General features: G+C 31.1%; 3 protein-coding genes and 1 non-coding gene across 4 annotated transcripts in view; 1 reads left to right on the top strand and 3 right to left on the bottom strand.

Annotated features, from left to right (window-relative positions):
- The window catches only part of LOC119605036, a 72,109-nt gene that overhangs the window by 35,425 nt on the left and 12,488 nt on the right, over nucleotides 1–24,196 (bottom strand). The window lies entirely within an intron of this gene.
- LOC119605057 (inactive lysozyme 1A) lies at nucleotides 874–1,402 on the bottom strand. Its single transcript, XM_037958006.1, has one exon. It carries the CDS (start codon nucleotides 1,357–1,359, stop codon nucleotides 934–936), a length of 426 nt encoding a protein of 141 aa, XP_037813934.1. The 5' UTR covers nucleotides 1,360–1,402; the 3' UTR covers nucleotides 874–933.
- LOC119605058 (inactive lysozyme 1A) lies at nucleotides 1,788–2,314 on the top strand. Its single transcript, XM_037958007.1, has one exon. The coding sequence runs from the start codon at nucleotides 1,840–1,842 to the stop codon at nucleotides 2,263–2,265; it is 426 nt and encodes a 141-aa protein (XP_037813935.1). The 5' UTR covers nucleotides 1,788–1,839; the 3' UTR covers nucleotides 2,266–2,314.
- Nucleotides 12,016–12,087, bottom strand: Trnad-guc. Its single transcript has one exon. It is a non-coding gene; the product is annotated as a tRNA-Asp (tRNA).

Below are 24,196 nucleotides of genomic sequence, written 5' to 3'. Positions count from 1 at the left end.
ACGTCTAAATGGCAAAAATTATGAAAAATAAAAAATACTTAAAAAAAAGTTTATAAATAAAACTAAAAAACAAGTTTATGTATGACGTAAATGTTGTCAAAAACTTTTTTTAAAATAGCAAAAAATAGTACTTGAGTTTGAAGTACTATTGTTTTAAAATTGATGGTATTTCAAGTATGAGGAGGCTAAAGAAAACTTCTAGGTACTTGAAAAGTTCTTAAACTTTGATTTATAGAAGCAGCCATATTTAATAGCAAACGGTAGACATTTTGTTCTATAATTAAAGCTTTTTGCTATCTATAATTTGATCTATAGACTATAGTTTGTTTTACAGTCAGGACTATAGTTCGATCTACAGTCTAAAATCTATAATTGGATATATATCAATATATTGTCTAGGGTATAGAAACAACTAACAACTATAGATCAATCTATAGTCTAGACTGTAGATCAAACTATAGACTCTATTATACATCGACAATATATCAATATATAGTCTAGGCTATATATCCAACTATCGTCCAAAATATAGATCCAATTATAGACTTTAGACTTTAGATCAAGCTAAGGTCTTGACTATAGAACAAACTATATACTATATATGTCTATAGTTTGATCTATAGTCTAGACTATAGATTGATGTATAGCCGATAGTTGTAACTATACCTCTAGACAATATATTGACCTATTGTCAATCTATAGTTTGATCGATATCCTACAGTCTAGACTAAATCGTTAGATCTACATTCTACAAATGGACATTAGGTCTCGAATATAGTTATATCTATATTCTAGACTAAATTTGATCTATTTTAAAGAAATCTGATATATGATATCTATAATATATACTAGGCAAATAAGAAACCGTACAAATTTGCTAATACTTTTCAAATTTATTTATTATCGTTTAAACATCATCAGAAAAAAACCCATTTAGAAACAATCATTAATGCTGGGCAAGCTACCGCTGCAGTATTTCCAAGTAGACCAGGCAGTCCAGCCCTGTTGGGACTTGATTTTGCGGGCACACTTAACCGAGTTGCTAATGTTATCGGTCAACAAATCGTTACAGCTTAATTTGCATTCATTGTAGGAGAAACGACCATTGGCAGGTTGACACCAGTAGTAGTTGTTAATTTGGAAAATGCCATAATCGTTGGAGCCATTCGAGTTGGTGGGACCAACAACATTGGTGCGGTAAGACGACTCGTGTTCAGCAATGCAAGTCCATTGAGGCAATTCGGATTTTGGTACACCCAAGGCATACATTTCCTTAGCCAAGGAGCAGCGGGTGAATGTCTTGCCAAAGGCAGGAGTAAACAAAGCCAAAGCGGCCAATAAAACGATGAAGAATTTCATGATTGCTTTCCGGAACAGTTAGAAAGAAACTATGTTTAAAATCATAAATTTTGCCAGTATATATACTACCAAGATAATGGCCCCAGCAAAACCCCCTGTTTTCAATGTTTACCGAAATATCACGATAAGGATAAGACTCATAATGAAAAAGCTGTTTAGCTTTAAACAACAAAGTTCGAGTGTTCTTTAGATTTATATATAAACATATATAATATGCGGGCCTAATAATTTGTTTGGTAGATAATTACTGTTGAATAACACTTGAGATAATTTAACTTGAATATCATTCATTATGTTAATATTTATCTATATAAAATGATCAGTAAACAGCTGTTTCTGGAAAGCACTGACTAATTTTATAATACTTTTTAATATTATCTACATATTTATTTATTTTCCATTGAAAATTTTACTATAAATTGGCCAACTATTATTGTTTTCAAAAACAGTTTACTTTTGAACTAATTCTAAACCACCACCATGAAATTCTTCATTGTTTTATTGGCCGCCTTGGCTTTGTTTACTCCTGCCTTTGGCAAGACATTCACCCGCTGCTCCTTGGCTAAGGAAATGTATGCCTTGGGTGTACCAAAATCCGAATTGCCTCAATGGACTTGCATTGCTGAACACGAGTCGTCTTACCGCACCAATGTTGTTGGTCCCACCAACTCAAATGGCTCTAACGATTATGGTATTTTCCAAATTAACAACTACTACTGGTGTCAACCTGCCAATGGACGTTTCTCTTACAACGAATGCAAATTGAGCTGTAACGATCTGTTGACCGATAACATCAGCAACTCGGTTAAGTGTGCCCGCAAGATCAAGTCTCAACAGGGCTGGACTGCCTGGTCAACTTGGAAATATTGCAGCGGTAGCTTACCCAGCATTAATGATTGTTTCTAAATGTTGTTTTGGAAGTGGTATTTGAATAAAAAGATTTGAGAAAAGCAAACATTTGTGTTGCAATTTATTATTAAAGGACTTGGGTTAATGTTTTTAAAAATTTGAAAAAAAAAAAAAATTCAACAGTTTGCATTAGAAAATAAGATTACTGAAATGGTTCTACTTCTGTTCTAGTTAAGTTCTAGTTCAGATCTAGTTCAGTTCTAGTTCTAGTTCAGTTCTAGTTCAGTTCAGTTCTAGTTCAGTTCTAGTTCAGTTCTAGTTCAGTTCTAGTTCAGTTCTAGTTCAGTTCTAGTTCAGTTCTAGTTCAGTTCTAGTTCAGTTCTAGTTCAGTTCAGTTCAGGTCTAGTTCAGTTCTAGTTCAGTTCAGTTCAGTTCAGTTCTAGTTCAGTTCTAGTTCAGTTCTAGTTCAGTTCTAGTTCAGTTCTAGTTCAGTACTAGTTCAGTTCTAGTTCAGTTCTAGTTCAGTTCTAGTTCTGTTCTAGTTCTGTTCTAGTTCAGTTCTAGTTCAGTTCTAGTTCAGTTCTAGTTCAGTTCTAGTTCAGTTCTAGTTCAGTTCTAGTTCAGTTCTAGTTCAGTTCTAGTTCAGTTCTAGTTCAGTTCTAGTTCAGTTCTAGTTCAGTTCTAGTTCAGTTCTAGTTCAGTTCTAGTTCAGTTCTAGTTCAGTTCTAGTTCAGTTCTAGTTCAGTTCTAGTTCAGTTCTAGTTCAGTTCTAGTTCAGTTCTATTTGATCTATAGTTCTTTTGTCCTATAGGCCAAACAAGGTTATGACTTAGTCTAGTTTAATTTAGTATTAACATATTTAGTCTAAGTGAGTTTTTATCAATTTCCTTCAGATAATGATAGCTGCCGTTTGGACATTCAATCAAATCGACATGGCACACTTTGCTTGTAATAATGAATTTGTTCTTATCTTATCAAGGGTTTTAAACTTTAGACAGCTGAAAAAAACTCTTTAAAATAAATCAAATCACTTGAAAATATATGAATGAAAGTTTGCATTTTGTAAAGTCATGCTACTAATTAAAAATCGATTACATACAAAAAATGTCTACTTGTTGAGTTTATTTTTAAATAAAACTAAAGAACAAAGAAACTAAAAGGAAATAGAGTTACGAAAAATATTATTTCAATTAACAAAAAATATTTAGAGGAAACTTCATCAACTATTGCAAAAACACATTATTAACTAATAGACATGATCTAATAATTTAGTATGACAAAAAAACACACAAATTTATATAATCGGTTACCTAATACAGTGTAACGACAAACATAAAAAAACACAAAACATTTGCCAAGATTGTAATAAAATTAACAAAATACTACAGAAAACAAAAAAACAATGTAATAATTAGCAATTATATATGAATACCCTTCAACACGATCGTGTAGAGTTATTACAACCTGAAACAAGTAGCACAACATATAAACAAACAATAAAAATCAAATGCAACATGTTGTCTAAAATGAACTTCAACTTTAATGTATCATCATCAGCATGTATTAACAACAAATAAGTCAACGTATCATCACACTTGTTGTATATAAAAAAAAATTATGATGATGATTTAAAACAATCATAAAAAAAACTATAACAAAATACAAATAGTAGTTATAATATACTATGCAACAACAAATTATAAACAAGAAAAGCTAATTAAAAATTTTATTTTCAAACAAGCTGCACACAAATATATACATACAAACAAACAAACATACATATAGTATGGACGGACTTGAGTACTCTCGTGTATTTACTTGTCTGGATGTCGGTAGACTAGACTCCTCTACCTTAAACTTCAAAAAATGTAGTGTACTATTGCACAGGGATGGATAATCCAGTGAATATGAATTATCTTTGTAATTAAACTCGACTGAATATAGTGTATACTATAGACTAGACTATGGACTAGACTATGGACTAGACTATGGACTAAATTATAGACTAGATTATGAACTAGACTAAAGACTAGACTAAAGACTAGACTAAAGACTAGACTATAGACTGGACTATAGACTATGGACTAGACTCTAGACTAGACTATAGACTAGACTATAGACTAGGCTATAGACTAGACTATAGACTAGACTATAGACTAGACTATAGTCTAGACCAGACTATAGACTAGACTATAGTCTAGACCAGACTATAGACTAGACTATAGACTAGACTAGACTAGACTAGACTAGACTATAGACTAGACTATAGACTAGACTATAGACTAGACTATAGACTAGACTATAGACTAGACTACAGACTAGACTATAGACTAGACTATAGACTAGACTATAGACTAGACTATAGACTAGACTATAGACTAGACTATAGACTAGACTATAGACTAGACTATAGACTAGACTATAGACTAGACTATAGACTAGACTATAGACTAGACTATAGTCTAGACCAGACTATAGACTAGATTAAAGACTAGACTATAGACTAGACTATAGACTAGACTATAGACTAGACTATAGTCTAGACTAGACTATAGACTAGACTATAGACTAGACTATAGACTAGACTATAGTCTAGACTAGACTATAGACTAGACTATAGACTAGACTATAGACTAGACTATAGACTAGACTATAGACTAGACTATAGACTAGACTATAGACTAGACTATAGACTAGACTATAGACTAGACTATAGACTAGACTATAGACTAGACTATAGACTAGACTATAGACTAGACTATAGACTAGACTATAGACTAGACTATAGACTAGACTATAGACTAGACTATAGACTAGACTATAGACTAGACTATAGACTAGACTATAGACTAGACTATAGACTAGACTATAGACTAGACTATAGACTAGACTATAGACTAGACTATAGACTAGACTATAGACTACACTATAGACTAGACTATAGACTAGACTATAGACTAGACTATAGACTACACTATAGACTAGACTATAGACTAGACTATAGACTAGACTATAGACTAGACTAGACTAGACTATAGACTAGACTATAGACTAGACTATAGACTAGACTATAGACTAGACTATAGACTAGACTATAGACTAGACTATAGACTAGACTATAGACTAGACTATAGACTAGACTATAGACTAGACTATGACTAGACTATAGACTAGACTATAGACTAGACTATAGACTAGACTATAGACTAGACTATAGACTAGACTATAGACTAGACTATACTAGACTATAGACTAGACTATAGACTAGACTATAGACTAGACTATAGACTAGACTATAGACTAGACTATAGACTAGACTATAGACTAGACTATAGACTAGACTATAGACTAGACTATAGACTAGACTATAGACTAGACTATAGACTAGACTATAGACTAGACTATAGACTAGACTATAGACTAGACTATAGACTAGACTATAGACTAGACTATAGACTAGACTATAGACTAGACTATAGTCTAGACCAGACTATAGACTAGATTAAAGACTAGACTATAGACTAGACTATAGACTAGACTATAGACTAGACTATAGTCTAGACTAGACTATAGACTAGACTATAGACTAGACTATAGACTAGACTATAGTCTAGACTAGACTATAGACTAGACTATAGACTAGACTATAGACTAGACTATAGACTAGACTATAGACTAGACTATAGACTAGACTATAGACTAGACTATAGACTAGACTATAGACTAGACTATAGACTAGACTATAGACTAGACTATAGACTAGACTATAGACTAGACTATAGACTAGACTATAGACTAGACTATAGACTAGACTATAGACTAGACTATAGACTAGACTATAGACTAGACTATAGACTAGACTATAGACTAGACTATAGACTAGACTATAGACTAGACTATAGACTACACTATAGACTAGACTATAGACTAGACTATAGACTAGACTATAGACTAGACTATAGACTAGACTATAGACTAGACTATAGACTAGACTATAGACTAGACTATAGACTAGACTATAGACTAGACTATAGACTAGACTATAGACTAGACTATAGACTAGACTATAGACTAGACTATAGACTAGACTATAGACTAGACTATAGACTAGACTATAGACTAGACTATAGACTAGACTATAGACTAGACTATAGACTAGACTATAGACTAGACTATAGACTAGACTATAGACTAGACTATAGACTAGACTATAGACTAGACTATAGACTAGACTATAGACTAGACTATAGACTAGACTATAGACTAGACTATAGACTAGACTATAGACTAGACTATATAGACTAGACTATAGACTAGACTATAGACTAGACTATAGACTAGACTATAGACTAGACTATAGACTAGACTATAGACTAGACTATAGACTAGACTATAGACTAGACTATAGACTAGACTATAGACTAGACTATAGACTAGACTATAGACTAGACTATAGACTAGACTATAGACTAGACTATAGACTAGACTATAGACTAGACTATAGACTAGACTATAGACTAGACTATAGACTAGACTATAGACTAGACTATAGACTAGACTATAGACTAGACTATAGACTAGACTATAGACTAGACTATAGACTAGACTATAGACTAGACTATAGACTAGACTATAGACTAGACTATAGACTAGACTATAGACTAGACTATAGACTAGACTATAGACTAGACTATAGACTAGACTATAGACTAGACTATAGACTAGACTATAGACTAGACTATAGACTAGACTATAGACTAGACTATAGACTAGACTATAGACTAGACTATAGACTAGACTATAGACTAGACTATAGACTAGACTATAGACTAGACTATAGACTAGACTATAGACTAGACTATAGACTAGACTATAGACTAGACTATAGACTAGACTATAGACTAGACTATAGACTAGACTATAGACTAGACTATAGACTAGACTATAGACTAGACTATAGACTAGACTATAGACTAGACTATAGACTAGACTATAGACTAGACTATAGACTAGACTATAGACTAGACTATAGACTAGACTATAGACTAGACTATAGACTAGACTATAGACTAGACTATAGACTAGACTATAGTCTAGACTAGACTATAGACTAGACTATAGACTAGACTATAGACTAGACTATAGACTAGACTATAGACTAGACTATAGACTAGACTATAGACTAGACTATAGACTAGACTATAGACTAGACTATAGACTAGACTATAGACTAGACTATAGACTAGACTATAGACTAGACTATAGACTAGACAATAGACTAGACTATAGACTAGACTATATATTTACAAACTGTTCTTATCCAATAAGTAGTCTGTAAACTATCTTTTCAAAATCTCTGTTATACATCCCTGTTTCTTTCCTCAAAACAACCTAAACACAGTGGTTTCATTTATTATTAAAGTATTGCTATTGTTGTTGTCTAATAAACTACAAAAGTAATAAAAAACAATAAGCTTTAGACTTGGTGGTGGTCTATTACTAAGGAAAGATTTAAATTTCTTCACAGTCATTCAATACAATGTAGGTACAATGAGTAAAGTGTCAGCAACAAGAAAAAAACACAGCATGTGTGAACTTGAGTCTGAGTAGTATTTAAAGTTCAGATTAGTTGGTGATTAAGTTGAAGGAAGTGTCTACACTAGAGCAATTACATATTAGCGATTTTGAAAAAAAGAATCATAAATTTGTGGTAATAATTAATTTCAAATTTATTTAAATGATTTCGTTTGGAAATTTGAAATAATCATTAATCATACCTGGTAGATCAGGCAGCCCATTCCTGTTGATCTTGTTTTAGTTAATTTTGTGTTTGCTGCTTCTAAGGAAGCACTAAAGTAAGTCAAACTATTACCATTAAGGTTTCAAAGTAATGTTTACTTTAAGTACTTATTATGAAACACTTTGTCTTCCCTAACTGTCTGCTAGTGTGAACACATCACTGAGGTAATATATATTTTTAAGATGTCTTATAAATGACTTCATTTCACGTGTGTCTGCTGCAAGTCTTACTATTTCATATTTACGACCCACGTTATATAGTCTGCAAATGAGTCAAAGTCGGAAAATATTACACATCATGAGCTAAAGCTGTCAACAATGACAGCTAAAGCATCTAAAAACAAAACCAACTTGCACAAGTGGAAAATAATCATAACAAAAACAATCTATTTATGACTTATGAGCCAGACTTAAAAGATATTTTTGTGAAACACTCACACATCTGGTGTTGGTACATACATATATATGTAGTACATACTACATAGAGGTGTGTGGTAAAGTTTGTAATGTTTTTTATCTATTTTCTTAAACACGCGCTCTTTAAGGCCGTTTCATTTTGTTCATTGACTCTTTTCTTAAGGGTTTAGTGTGGAAGTTTTAATATTATTTTTTAATTAAAAAAAAAAAAAAATTACACTGTAGTATAGTCTGGACTATAGTCTATAGTCTGGACTATAGTCTATAGTCTGGACTAAAGTCTGTAGTCTGGACTATAGTCTATAGTCTTTAGTCTGGACTATAGTCCACAGTCTGGACTATAGTTTATGGTCTGGACTATCTTCTGTAATCTGGACTATAGTCTATTGTCTGGACTATAGTTTATAATCTGGACTATATTCTATAGTCTGGTCTATAGTCTATAGTCAGGACTATAGTCAATAGTCTGGATTATATTCTATAGTCTGGCCTATAGTCTATAGTCTGGACTATAGTCAATAGTCTGGACTATAGTCTATAATTTGGATTAGATGTCTGGACTTAGTCTATAGTCTGGACTATAGTCTATAGTCAGGGCTATAGTCAATAGTCTGGACTATATTCTATAGTCTGGCCTATAGTCTATAGTCTGGACTATAGTCAATAGTCTGGATTATAGTCTATACTCTGGACTATAGTCTATAGTCTGGACTATTGTCTATAGTCTGGACTATAGTCAATAGTCTGGATTATAGTCTATACTCTGGACTACAGTCTATAGTCTGGACTATTGTCTGGACTATAGACTATAGTATATAGTCCGGACTATAGTATATAGTCTGGACTATAGTATATAGTCTGGACTATAGTATATAGTCTGGACTATAGCATATAGTCTGGGCTATAGTGTATAGTCTGGACTATAGTATATAGTATGGACTATAGTATATAGTATGGACTATAGTATATAGTCTGGACTATAGTATATAGTCTGGACTATAGTATATAGTATGGACTATAGTATATAGTCTGGACTATAGTATATAGTCTGGACTATAGTATATAGTCTGGACTATAGTATATAGTCTGGACTACAGTATATAGTCTGGACTATAGTAAACAGTCTGGACTATATTATATAGTCTGGAGACTGTAAACTAGTCTATTATCTAGTCCATAGTCTAGTCTATAGTCTTAACTTTATTCAAATTAACTTCAAATATATAATTTTATTATTTTTTTGTTTGCAGATTACAACTTTTACTGTGATTTTGGTAAGTGAAATTTTTTATATATTTTTTTCATATAAATAGCTCTGATATCCATTGATATATAATTATTAAATTGTCTACAAAAAACGTAAAACTTTTAGATTTTTTTCACATTTCTCTATCTTCCACTAAAGTATGACTTAGCGTGCTTTTTTGCTCCAAACTATAGTAAATTTACTATTCAATTGACTAAATGAGTGTGTTTATAATAAATACAGTTTATTGTTTAACTGTAATACCATAATAAACCACATTTTTATATTATTTTTAGTTTTCTCTTATTGCCACCCATTTCATTACAAATTGGTTACACTATTATCAAATTTATTTTAGTTTTACAACATTTTAAAATGTTGTCAAATTTTTGGATTTATTATTTATTTATATATTTTAACAATTTTGTTTAATTAAATCAAAAAACAAAATTGTTATGTTATTGTTAAATTTTATTAATGAAAATTGGTGTCAGGTTTGTTTTTTTTTTGAACAATAGAAGTTGTTAATTGCTATTAATGTTTTGTATAAAAATATTTTATTGTTGTTTAAAAATTTTCTTTAAAAACACTTTCATTTAAAATGCAGAAAAATAATGATGATTTGTTAGAATTAATTAACATTAACTTTCTATAAATAAGTTTATTATATTGTAAAACAACAAAAAGTTTTAGACTAAAATTTGTTGTTTTCGACTTTAGACATTTTTTAAAAAAATTTACACTATTTTTGCATAAAATTATGCAGAAATTTTGTATAATTTGAGATTAATTCTGGGAAAGTTTTAGACATAGTTTTAAAAAGAAGTCTTTGTTTTATAAAGTTTTAAATTCTGTTTCACTTTCTACGAAAGAGAAATTTTGCAAATTTACAAACTTTTACAACAACTTAACTCACCCATTTATCAATTTGTTAATACACAAAAACTCACCTGAAACGAAAGAAAAACAAAACAAGATTAATATCAAAAAACAATAATAAACAATTAAGTTTTTTAGTTTTGAAAAAATTACCCTTCAGTCTAGACAGTAGACCAGCCTATAGATTAATCTATAGTCCAGACTATAGTCCAGACTATAGACTATAGTCCAGACTATAGACTATAGTCCAGACTATAGACTATTGTCCTGACTATAGACTATAGTCCAGACTATAGACTATTGTCCTGACTATAGACTATAGTCCAGACTATAGACTATTGTCCTGACTATAGACTATAGTCCAGACTATAGACTATAGTCCAGACTATAGACTATAGTCCACACTAAAGACTATAGTCCACACTATGGACCATAGTCCAGACTATAGACTATAGTCCTGACTATAGACCATAGTCCAGACTATAGACAATAGTCCAGACTATATAATATAGTCCAGACTATATATTATAGTCCAGATTATATACTAGACTATATACTCCAGACTGTATATTATAGCCCAGACTATATAGTATAGTCCAGACTATATACTATAGTCCAGACTATAGTCCAAACTATAGGCTATAGACCATAGTCCAGACGATAGACTTTAGTCCAGACTATATACTATAGTCCAGACTATAGACTATAGTCCACACTATAGACCATAGTCGAGACTATAGACTAGGCTATAGTCCAGACTATATACTGTACTATAGTCGAGACTATAGACTAGACTATAGTCGATACTAAAGACTACACTATAGGCTAGATTATAGTCCAGACTATAGACTAGATCAAAGGCCAGACTATATACTAGACTATAAACCAGACTATAGACTAGATATTAGTCGAGACTATAGTCCAGAATGTAGACTAGATTATAGTCTAGACTATAGACTATACTATAGTCCAGAGTTTAGACTAGACTATAGTCCAGACCATAGACTAGACTATAATCCAGACTATAGACTATATTATAGTCCAGATTATAGACTATACTATAGACTAGATTATAGGCCAGACTATAGTTCAAACTATAGATTAGACTATATTCCAGACTATAGATTAGACTATAATCCAAACAATAAACTAGACTATTGACTATAATGTAGTCCTGACTATAGACTAGACTATATTTCACACTATAGACTAGAATATAGTCCAGACTATAGACTAAGCTATATACTAGATTATAGGCCAGACTATAGACTAGATCGTAGGCCAGACTGGACCCTAGTCCAGACTATAGACTAGACTTTAGTTTAGACTATATACTAGACTATAGTCCGGACTGTAGTATATACTAGACTTTAGCCGAAACAATTTAAAAACAAAAAAGTTTAGTAAAGAATCGGCTTTAAAAAAAACCGACATAAATAATTTAAAAAAAAAATCACTTTCGATCTCTCCCCGACGGGGAATTGAACCCCGGTCTCCCGCGTGACAGGCGGGGATACTGACCACTATACTATCGAGGATCTCAATAAACCGATCCTTAATTACTGATTTATTTTCCCCAAATATAAAACGCTTAATTTCAAACTTAATTAGCCAGATTATCTTAAAAAGATAATTTATTGCATTTTATTTATTCACAAATAGTGTGTGAGAATGAATTTATGTTAGAAAGAATCTTTATCAGAGAAATGTTTTCTACACAAAAAAAAAAAAAATCAGCATTTAACCTTCTATTAAACATTCCGTTACTTTCACCTTTAGTTTTTTTTCTCTGGTATTTTTTGCGTGTTTTATATTTGTTTTAGAAAATATTCTTGAGGCACATTTCTTTTAAATATTATTTATTTGTGTTTTTGTATTGTTTCTTTTTTAATCGTATTTTGCCATAAACTATTCATCTTCATTTAGTCAATATCAATATCTGCCTGTTTGCTGTCTTTCTATGGGTCCATTGTCTTTCTTGGTTTTTGCGGCCATTTATTTGTTAGTGTTTTTTTCTCTTAGTTCAGCTAATATTTATAATTTCGACCCAGTTAGTTTGGCTTGTTTTGCATAAATTTGTGTTTTTTCATATTTATTGCTGTTGTTAAATCAATAAAAACTTTTGTATTTTCTTACACAAATCACTATGAATGTTTTAAAACCAATGAAGCGTTTAAACGTAAATTATACAGTTTTTAACTACAAAATAACCATGTTTAAATTTGTTTTAATTTTTGAGCAGCAGAATAAAAACAAATAGTAAATAAGTTTTATCGTAATTGATTGAAAATTTGTGCAAATTTTATTAAAAACCGTAAATATTTAATTAGTTTCCCATAACTAATTTTGATGTTATTAAATTAGGAAAACAATATTAGAAAATAATTTACTTAAACTCATTTCAAGCTGAAATTTTTGCACAAAAAAGGAAATTGAGTGGACTATAGACTAGACTAGAGACTAGACTATAGACTAGACCATAGACAAGACTATAGACAAGACTATAGACTAGACTATAGACTAGACTATAGACTAGACTATAGACTAGACTATAGACTAGACTATAGACTAGACTATAGACTATACTATAGACTAGACTATAGACTAGACTATAGACTAGACTATAGACTAGACTATAGACTAGACTATAGACTAGACTATAGACTAGACTATAGACTAGACTATAGACTAGACTATAGACTAGACTATAGACTAGACTATAGACTAGACTATAGACTAGACTATAGACTAGACTATAGACCAGACAATAGACTAGACTATAGATTAGACTATAGACTAGACTAGACTATAGACTAGAATATAGACTAGACTATAGACTAGACTATAGACTAGACTATAGACTAGACTATAGACTAGACTATAGACTAGACTCTAGACTAGACTATAGACTAGACTCTAGACTAGACTATAGACTAGACTATAGACTAGACTATAGACTAGACTATAGACTAGACTATAGACTAGATTATAGACTAGACTATAGACTAGACTATAGACTAGACTATAGACTATACTATAGACTAGACTATAGACTAGACTATAGACTAGACTATAGACTAGACTATAGACTAGACTATAGACTAGACTATAGACTAGACTATAGACTAGACTATAGACTAGACTATAGACTAGACTATAGACTAGACTATAGACTAGACTATAGACTAGACTATAGACTAGACTATAGACTAGACTATAGACTAGACTATAGACTAGACTATAGACTAGACTATAGACTAGACTATAGACTAGACTATAGACTAGACTATAGACTAGACTATAGACTAGACTATAGACTAGACTATAGACTAGACTATAGCTAGAACTAGACTAGACTAGACTATAGACTAGACTATAGACTAGACTATAGACTAGACTATAGACTATAGACTAGACTATAGACTAGACTATAGACTAGACTATAGACTGACTAAAGACTAGACTATAGACTAGACTATAGACTAGACTATAGACTAGACTATAGACTAGACTATAGACTAGACTATAGACTAGACTATAGACTAGACTATAACTAGACTATAGACTAGACTTAGACAGACTAAGACTAGACTATAGACTAGACTATAGACTAGACTATAGACTAGACATAGACTAGACTATAGACTAGACTATAGACTAGACTATAGACTAGACTATAGACTAGACTATAGACTAGACTATAGACTAGACTATAGACTAGACTATAGACTAGACTATAGACTAACTATAGACTAGACTATAGACTAGACTATAGACTAGACTATAGACTAGACTATAGACTAGACTATAGACTAGACTACAGACTAGACTATAGACTAGACTGTAGACCACATTATAGACTACACTATAGACTAGACTATAGACCTAGACTTTAGACTTATTATATTTCTCACTAAATTAATATTTTTTCTTTAACATATTATGGAATATAAATACTTATAAAACAGTTAATATACGACCCTCAAGGAAAGTAGTGTTTATAATAACAAAGTGTTAAAACTAATGTTCAAATATCGTGTTAACAAAATACTTTTACTTTTTTTATAATTTAGCTACTTTTTAACTAAAATTAAAATTTAAAAATAAACAAAATTAAATTTTTTGCACATACCAAAAAACTAAAATTTCTCTTTAAGAAAATTAACGAAAAAAATCATTAAACCTCAATCAACTATTCAAGGAGTCGTACGTTAAACAACAAATCAATTAATTAATTAACTCTAAAGGCATCATCATATAGACGACTCTGACACAGGTACAACATAAATTCAATGACCCGCTATAATCAGACGTCTCACATCATTAATTTTCCATTCATTTAAAATTTTTTCAAGAAAATTTACTTGTGCTTACACTCACGCAAAAAAAAATGTCAAAAGATAAAAATTTCAAAAACGTCGTTGTTTTTTCACCAAATTTTTTTTTTGCAAATTTTTGGTGTCTTAAAACATTTAACATGCAGTTAGATTTGACATGACTATTCGTGTAATGAAGTTTAACAAATTTTACTTAATATTTTTATTATTTTTGGCGTTAAATAGAACCGGTTGTAGATTTAAAACTATCCATTGATAGATCCATGTATGTTCCAAGTTTTGTTTGGTTTGGTGTAGTAGCCAAAATGTCATTTTAACATGAATGTTTTGGAATTAAGACAACATGCTTTAACCTTACAAGCTTTCCAAGACATCTTAGCAACAACAACAACAACAACTTGATGGTTGTTCGAAAAAACATCACCTCCTCAAGCTGTTAAAGAGAATGACAGGTTAAAGAAAACTGTTTTCACAATTTTGTTTAACGAACAAAAATCTTGTTGATTTTTACTGCTGATTTTGGTTAATCGTTTTATTTTTTTTGTTGTTAATTTGTGTGTTTAAATATTTAGAAAATATAAATATACAATTTTTTTAGACAACTTAATTAGTTAGAAGATTTTTATCCATTAATACTCCAGCAGAAATAGGTTTCGAATTTAGGTTATTGATTTTTTTAATAAAATATAATGTTAGCATTCTAATACATATTCGCAATCTTGGAGAGTTTACTAATGCTTATGTTTTTTTTTATATATTGGTTTTTAATGATAGAAGTATTTAGTTTAAAAGCTCCTCCAAAAAAAGATCATTAACATAATTTTTATAAATTTTTTACATTAAGTTATAATATACGACTATTAAGTTGTCATTTTAAGTATGTCAAAATAAATACTTAATAGCAATTCTAAATAACACAAATTTAAGCCACACACACAGTCAAGACTATACACTAGTCTATAGTCTTGGCCATAGCCCATAGTAATGACTAAATTCTAGTCCATAGTATTGACTATAGTCTAGTCTAGACTTTAGTCTATAGTCATGACTATAATCTAATCTATATATAGTCTTGAATATCTTCTGGTCTATAGTCTAGAGTATAATCTAGTTAATAGTCTTTACTATAGTCTAGTCTATAGTTTTGACTATAGTCTAGTCTAAAGACATGACTATAGTCTAATCTAAAGTGTTGACAATTTCTAGACTATTGTCCAGTCTAAACTCTTGATTATAGTCTAGCCTATAGACTTAACTATAGTCTAGACTATATTTTTGATAATAGTATTGACTGTAGTTTAGTCGATTGCAGTCTAATCTATAGGCTGGATGACAGTCTACGCTATAGTTTTAATTACGATATGCTATATTGTCTAGTCTACAGTTTCAACTATTGTCTAGGCCCAGTCTTGACTAAAGCCCTGATTAATATCTTATCTATAGTATAGTCTATAATTTTGTCTAGACTATGTTGTTTATAGTCTTGTGTATAGTTTAGACTATATACTTGACTACTAGTCTGGTTTGTAGACTAGTATATAGTCCTGATTATAGTAAATAGTATTGACTAAAGTCACGTTCGTAGTACTGACTATATGCTGGTGTATAGTTTTGATTACAGTCTACTCTAGTATTGACTATTGTCTAGTCCATAGTATTGACTAAAATCGAGTCAGGTATTGATTATATTCTAATCTATTGTCTAGTCTATAGTTTAGTCTATACTGCAGTCTATAGTGTAGTCTATAGTCTAATCTATAGTCAAGTCTATAGCATAGTCCATAGTCTATAGTATGGTCTAGTCTATAGTGAAGTCTGTAGTCTAGTCTATGGTCTAGTCTATAGTCTAGTCTATGGTCTAGTCTATAGTCTATTCTATAGTTTACTCTATGGTCTAGTCTATAGGCTAGTCTATAGTCTAACCCATAGTCTAATCTATAGTCTTCTCTATAGGCTAGTCTATAGGTTAGTCTATAGTCTAGTCTATAGCCTAGTCAATAGTTTAGTCTATAGTTTATTTTATAGTTTAGTGTATAGTTTAGTCTATGGTTTCGTCTATAGTTTGGTCTATAGATTAGTCTATAGTCTAGGTTATAGCCTAGTCTATAGTCTAGTCAATAGTCTACTCTACAGTCTAGGTTATAGTTCAGTCCAGGCTACAGTCTAGTTTATTCTATAGCCTAGTCCATAGTTTGGTCTATAGATTAGTCTATAGTCTAGTCTATAGTTTAGTCTATAGTCTAGTATATAGTCTAGTCTATAGCCTAGTATACAGTCTAATCTATAGACTAACCTATAGTCTGCACTATATTTTTGTCTATTGTCTTCGCAAAAGTCTATTTCAGAGTCTTGTCTATAGTCTAGTCCATATTCTAGTGTAAAGTATAGTCTATAGTTTAGTCTAAATAGTATTGACTAAAGTCACGTTCATAGTAGTGACTATAAGTTGGTGTATAGTAAAGACTACAGTCTTCTCTAGTATTGACCATTGTCTAGTCCATAGTATTGACTAAAGTCTAGTGTAGTATTGACTATATTCTAATCTATAGTCTAGTCTATATTTTAGTATATACTTAGTCTAGTGTATGGTCTAGTCTATAGTGTAGTCTATAATCTAGTCTATGGTCCAGTCTATAGTCTAATCTATAGTCTAGTCTATGGTATAGCTTATTCTATAGTCTAATCTATAGTTTAGTCTATGGTCTGTAGTCTAATCTAGGCTAGACTATAGTGTAATCTATAGTCTATTCTATAGTCTAACCCATAGTCTAATCTGTAGTCTTGTCTATAGGCAAGTCTATAGTCTAGTCTATATCCTAGTCTATAGCCAAGCCTACCATTTAGTATTTAGTTTAGTCTTCAGTCTAGTCTATGGTCTAGTCTATAGTTTGGTCTATATATTATTCTATAGCATAGTCTTTTCTATAGTCTAGTGTATAGTCTATACTATAGTTTAGTCTATAGCCTAGTCTACAATCTAGTCTATCGTCTACTCTATAGTATATTCTATGGTCTAGTCTATCGTCTTGACTATAGGCTAGTATATGGTCTAATCTATAGTCTAGTCAATAATCTAGTCTATATTCTAAACTGTAGTTTTGTCTATAGTTTAGTGAATAGTCTTGTCTATAGTTTAGTCTATAGTTTAGTCTATAGTTTAGTCTATAGTTTAGTCTACAGTTAGTCTATGGTCTAGTGTATGGTCTACTCTTTCGTCTAGTCTATAGTCTAGTCTGTGGTCTTGTCTATGGTTTAATCTATTGTCTAGTTTATGGTGTAGTCGAAAGTCTAGTCTATGGTCTTGTCTGAAAAGCAGCACTGGTCACTTTGATTAAAATTTTCTTACTTTAGATTTGTTTTTTGAAAAATTGCAATTTGCGAAAAAATTCCTGTACAATTTGTAACTCATGTTGCCATAAATTGTTGTTGATAGCCAAATAGCAACAAACCACAAAAAAAAATCTTAATCAAAAAATTGCCAAGTTACACCCAAAAATAAAAATTTTGTTAGATGTTTTGTTGCTGTTGTTATGGAGTGTGTGTTTTTGTGTTTAATCTAAGCGCACTTGTATATTGATCTTAAAAACCATAATTGTTTTTATGGCGTTTTAAGCTATTTTTTATGAGCTCAGTTTGGGGCTTTATAGAAAAACAGAAACAAGCTGAAATCTAAACAAAAATCAAAACCAATTCTGACAATATATGAACTTTTTTGCTTAAAAAAAAGGAAAGAAAACAAGTCCGCATGTTAAGTCAGTCAGTCAGTAATAATAGCTGACCGGTTTTTTCTTAAAAAAAAGATTTTTTATCGTAGAGTCTTGTCGTCTATAAGTACTTGTGGCAGAGTGGTACTTTTTTTTTTAGCAATTTATGTTTTTTTATATGTATGAGCTGGTGGTATTGATACTTGATCTTGTTTGAAATTTTTTTTTTAAAAAAACTTTTTTGCGGTTTTATTTGTTGTGGTTGTCATTGTTTGTTTTTTTATATTTTTTGTTATTTGAATGCTAAATGTTGTAATAAAATAATTAATCTTTGAAACATGATTTAACAAAAATTCGTTAACAAAAATTTTAAGAAAAAAACAAGTAAGAAAGTATAGTCGGGCGCGGCCGACCATAAGATACCCTACACCAGTTATGAATATTAAATGTGATTTATTTTTCATAATAAAGCATTTATCTTCAATATTCCCTTGTTCCGATACATTTAAGCAATTTATGGATGAAAAACTAATTTTCTGAAAGAGGCTTTATATGGGGGCTAGGGGCAAATATGGACCAAGCCCGATAAAATTTTGTGAATATATTTATATTTACATAATATTTTATTGTGCCAAATTTCATCGCGATATTTGTGTTTATAAGTTATTATAAGTTAATTTGGGACATTCAAGTAATTTTCTGAAGGGGACTTTGTATGGGAGCTAGGGTCAATTGGGGCCCGATCTTTATCAAATATGGCAGGGTCATCAACACTTTTATAAAACTTAGTTGTGCCGTATTTTATCGATATATCTGTATATTTAACATAATTATGAGCTCAGAAGCCCTTTTCGGGGGGTTCTGTTCTATGGGGGCTAGGTGAAATAATGAACCGACTTTAACCATTTTCAATAGGCTTCGTCCTTGGGTCAAATAAAACGTGCGTGCCAAATTTCGAATATTTTTGTATGTTACAAACATCAGCACAAATCCAATATACCCTCCCCACTAAAGTGGTGTAGGGTATAAAAATCATTCTATTATGCTTCCTTAAGTAAATATTTCCGAAGTAATGTATGATATTAATGCTTGACTATTTTGGCTAAATATTTGCCAATCATGTGTTTGTTATTTGTTTAAGACAAGTTTTTGTTTTTGTTCAGATAAAGAATTTAGAATTTTCGACCAAAAGCTTTGTGCTTTACACTTGAAAACTGGTTAATGACTTTTGTAAATTTTCGGTAATTTTTTGTTAAAAACAAAATAATTAATATTAATTGATGTCATAGCAAATTAATTGACCTTAAACACTTTAAATATAAACGAAATAATTATTTAATAGAAAATGAAAATTGAAAAAAATTTTAAGAATTTTTGAGAGATTATAACTGGCGTCTTAAAGTCTCTTTTAAAAAACCCCACAATACACACGTTTAAAAACAAAACATTACTTTTTAAAAAATATTTCAAATTTATAAGCAGTTACTGGCCATAAAGTCACGTTAAATATTAATTAGAGCAAACACGTAAATACACCTGATGAACCGTAATTTTTAACACCCAGACCCCAAATGAAACTAACAAAAGCTACAAAAAGAAAAACAGAAAACTTATTTAAAATATAATAAAATTATGACTAACCAAGCAATTTTATTTAAGTCTAAATTTTTAAAAAGAAATTCAAAAGGAAATTGTGAAAAAAAGAAAAATATTAACAATTTGCAACAACAGCAAAAAAAAAAGAAACATCAACACTTTAACCCACTAGTGAAATTAATATGGAAAAAAACACATAAATTAATGACGCTTAAGTTCAAATTGTGTATACCCTATAGCAAATAATAATTTAAACTTCAAAACTAAGTTTCACTTAATCAGCAAATGATTATAACAACTAAATATGTTGGTCATGAAGACTTGGAGTTAAAAAAAGCTTAATAAAAATTTTGTTGAAGAAAAGTTTACTCCGACTTAGGGTATCCGAAGAATCGGAAGGAAAATTTCCTCACATTCTGTTCGATGCAACTTTTTGTTGATCTAATCGATACGATCTTTCTATCTTCAAAGGCTAAAAAAGCTCTTCTCGATCGCCTTGTTAGAGCTTTATTGATCTTGTCCTGATTTTAACTCGTCGTGATCTTGTTCTTAAGGATAAGATCTGTATTTTTGGTCTACAGTCCTAAAGATCGCTAATCGATATGATCTTTCTATCGCCAACGGCGAAAGAAGATCTTCTCCATGGTCGTGTTATAGCTTTGTTGATCTTGCCCTGACTTTAAATCGTCGTGATCTTGTTCTTAAAGAGAAGATCTCTATTTGTGGTATACAGTCCTAATGTTTTGGTGATCTTTCTATTTGATTTTTCTGGGATTGTGTTCGATGCAACTTTTTGTTGATCTAATCGATACGATCTTTCTATCTTCAAAGGCTAAAAAAGCTCTTCTCGATCGCCTTGTTATAGCTTTGTTGATCTTCTCCTGATTTTAACTCGTCGTGATCTTGTTCTTAAGGAGAAGATCTATATTTTTGGTCTACAGTCCTAAAGATCGCTAATCAATACGATCTTTCTATCTATCGCCAACGGCGAAAGAAGATCTTCTCCATGGTCATGTTATAGCTTTGTTGATCTTGTCCTGACTATAACTCGTCGTGATCTTGTTCTTAAAGAGAAGATCTATATTTGTGGTATGCAGTCCTAATGCTTTAGTGATTTTCCTATTCGATTTTCCTGGGATTGTGTTCGATGCAACTTTTCGTTGACCTAATCGATACGATCTTTCTATCTTCAACGGCGTAAAAAGATCTCCTCGATCGCCGTGTTAGAGCTTTATTGATCTTGTCCTGATTTTAACTTTTCATGATCTTGTTCTTAAGGAGAAGATCTGTATTTGTGGTATTCAGTGCGAATGCTTTAGCGATCTTCCTATTTGATTTTTCGTTGATCTAATCGATACGATCTTTCTGTCTTTAAAGGCTAAAAAAGATCTCCTCGATCGCCGTGTTAGAGCTATGTTAATTTAGTCGTGATTTTAACTCACCGTGATTTTGTTCTTGATTTGTTCTCTATTTTTGGTATACAGTCTTGTACTTTAGGAGAAGATCTGTATTTATCCTAAAGATCGCTAATCTTCCTATTTGATTTTCCTCAGATTCTGTACGATGCAATATTTAGTTGATCAAATCGATTCGATCTTTCTATCTTCAAAGGCTAAAACAGATCTCTCGATCGTCGTGTTAGAGTTTTGTTGATCTTGTCCTGATTTTAACTTGTCGTGATCTTTAGGAGAAGATCGTTATTTGTCCTAAAGATCGCAACTTAAGGAGAAGATCTGTATTTATGGTATACAGCCCTAAAGAACGCTAATCTTCCTATTTGTTGATCTAATCGATACGATCTTTCTATCTTCAAAGGCTAAAAAAAATATCTTCGATCGCCGTTTTAGAGTTTTGTTGATCTTGTCCTGATTTTAACTCGCCATGATCTTGTTCTTAAGTAGAAGATCTGTATTTGTGTTATATGGTCCCAAAGATCGCTAATCTTTCTATTTGATTTTCCTCAGACTCTGTACGATGCAACTTTTCTCCTCAATCGACGTGTTAGATCTTTTTTGATCTCGTCCTGATTTTCGAATTACTTGAGCACTGCTTGATCTTCTTTTGCTGGAGAAGATCAGCTTTCAACGCAGTTTTAATAAGTTTGTTTTTAAAACTTTCCTTGATCCTCTTCAGCGGAGATGATTACAATTAATACAGTCTTATGCTTTACCGATCTTCCACATATACTTACTCCTGAGATCTTGTTGAAACTTTCCTCGTATAAATTGCATTACCAAATCATTAAGCTTTTTTTAAATCTTTCCTTAATACTCTTTAGAGGTGGAAGATCACCTCGATAGCAGTTTTAAAGCTTTGGTGTTATTATTGTTATTTTCAAATATTTAAACTTTTCATGATCTTCTTCTAAGGGAGAGAATCACCTTGAATACAAAGCTAATGCTTTGGCACGTTTTTGTTCGTTCCAAGACTTTACATAATCGTCAACTCGAGTATAGTCTTAAAGCTTTGGTGTTATTATTGTTGTTTATAAATATTTTAACTTTTCTTGATATTCTTCTAAGGGAGAGGATCACCACGAATACAAACCAAATGTTTTGGCAAACTTCTTGTCATTAGAAGGTTTTTTTGATCGTTCTAAAACTTTACATGATCGTCACCTCGACTACAGTCTTAAAGCTTTGGTGTTATTATTGTTATTGCCATATATTTTAATTTTTCATGATCTTTTTCTAAGGGAGAGGATCACCTTGAATACAAACCTATTGCTTCGATAAACTTCTTGTCATTTCACCGTTTTTTGATCGTTCTAAAACTTTACTTGATCCTCCTTCATCTTTATCAGAGCAGGAAGATCACTTTTAGTGATATTTTTCTTATTTCGTGATACTTAAACTCTTCATGATCTTATTCTAAGGGAGAGAATCACCCCGAATTAAACCCTAATGCTTTGGCAAACTTTTTGTCATTTGCACGCTTCTTGATCGTATTAAAACTTTTCTTGATTCTCCTCCGAATACAGTCCAGATGCTTTATCGATCTTCTAACTCTCTAATCCTCTTGAAACTATCCTCGAACCTCTTATGCGGGGGAAGTTTATCACACTCTTAGAACATTGATGATCTTCTGCTCATTTCCAAAATATATGAACTCCTCTTGATCCTCTTCTACGGAGGAAGATCATCAGTCTTAGAAATTTAATGATCTTTTACACAATTCCAAAAATATTTGATCTTGATCTTCTTCTATTGGAGAAGATCACGCCAATATACAGATCCCTGTATAATCTCGATTTTGTTGACACCTCTTTCCAGATGAAAATGTTTCAAACGATGTCATAAGTTTAAACAAAACCCTTAATTGTTATAGGGTGTTTAAATAACACTTTCATTGTTTTGTCTCAAATATACATATAAATAATATATTGTTAAAAAATTTCGTCTACTTAACAAAATGCTGGTCATTTACTTTAAAAAAAAAATAAATTTTGTCTTAAACACCATACAATTTTGATATTTCTGCTTTTTTTTTTTTGAAAAGTTTATTTAAGTTTTAATGATATTTATTAACAATTGTAAAATTAGACCGGAACATTATCAAAGTATGAGTTTTTTGTTTTTGGAAAATTTTTCTACATTTTTTCGTAAGTAGTATAGTTTGTCTTGTACCAGCGTATAGTGGAATAAATGACTGTTTCAGTTATAGCTGAAGGTGGTGGTAGTTGGTTGGTTTTAATAAACAAGTGGAAACAAGAAGAAATTGTTTAACTAAACTAAACGCTTGGTTGGCCATTAAAATTTTTTTGTTTTATTTGGCCGTTACCACAAAAAAATAAAATATACACCATAAAGGTATTTCTTATTTCTGCAGCTACAGGGTGTCAAATACTGATTACTGGCTACTATTTTCTTTAATGTAATTAAAATTTATTATAATGTCTTTATAATTTTAGAAACACTATATGTTTAGCAAGCCAAGAAGAGTAAGAGTGAAATGTTTGCTGTGATGATTTTAAATTTGTTATGCTGATATGAACATGTTATTTCATGTAA

Source organism: Lucilia sericata, unplaced genomic scaffold (genome assembly GCF_015586225.1).
Source record: "Lucilia sericata isolate MDLA Ls3-8-SP2 unplaced genomic scaffold, ASM1558622v1 Contig000455F_arrow, whole genome shotgun sequence".
Lineage (NCBI taxonomy): Eukaryota > Metazoa > Arthropoda > Insecta > Diptera > Calliphoridae > Lucilia > Lucilia sericata.
This window is presented reverse-complemented; position numbering and strand designations above follow the sequence as displayed.

What these genes read in the sequence shown, in the direction of transcription:
- LOC119605058 (XM_037958007.1), top strand. Translation starts at nt 1,840, where the DNA reads ATGAAATTCTTCATTGTTTTATTGGCCGCCTTGGCTTTGTTTACTCCT.
- LOC119605057 (XM_037958006.1), bottom strand. Translation starts at nt 1,359, where the DNA reads ATGAAATTCTTCATCGTTTTATTGGCCGCTTTGGCTTTGTTTACTCCT.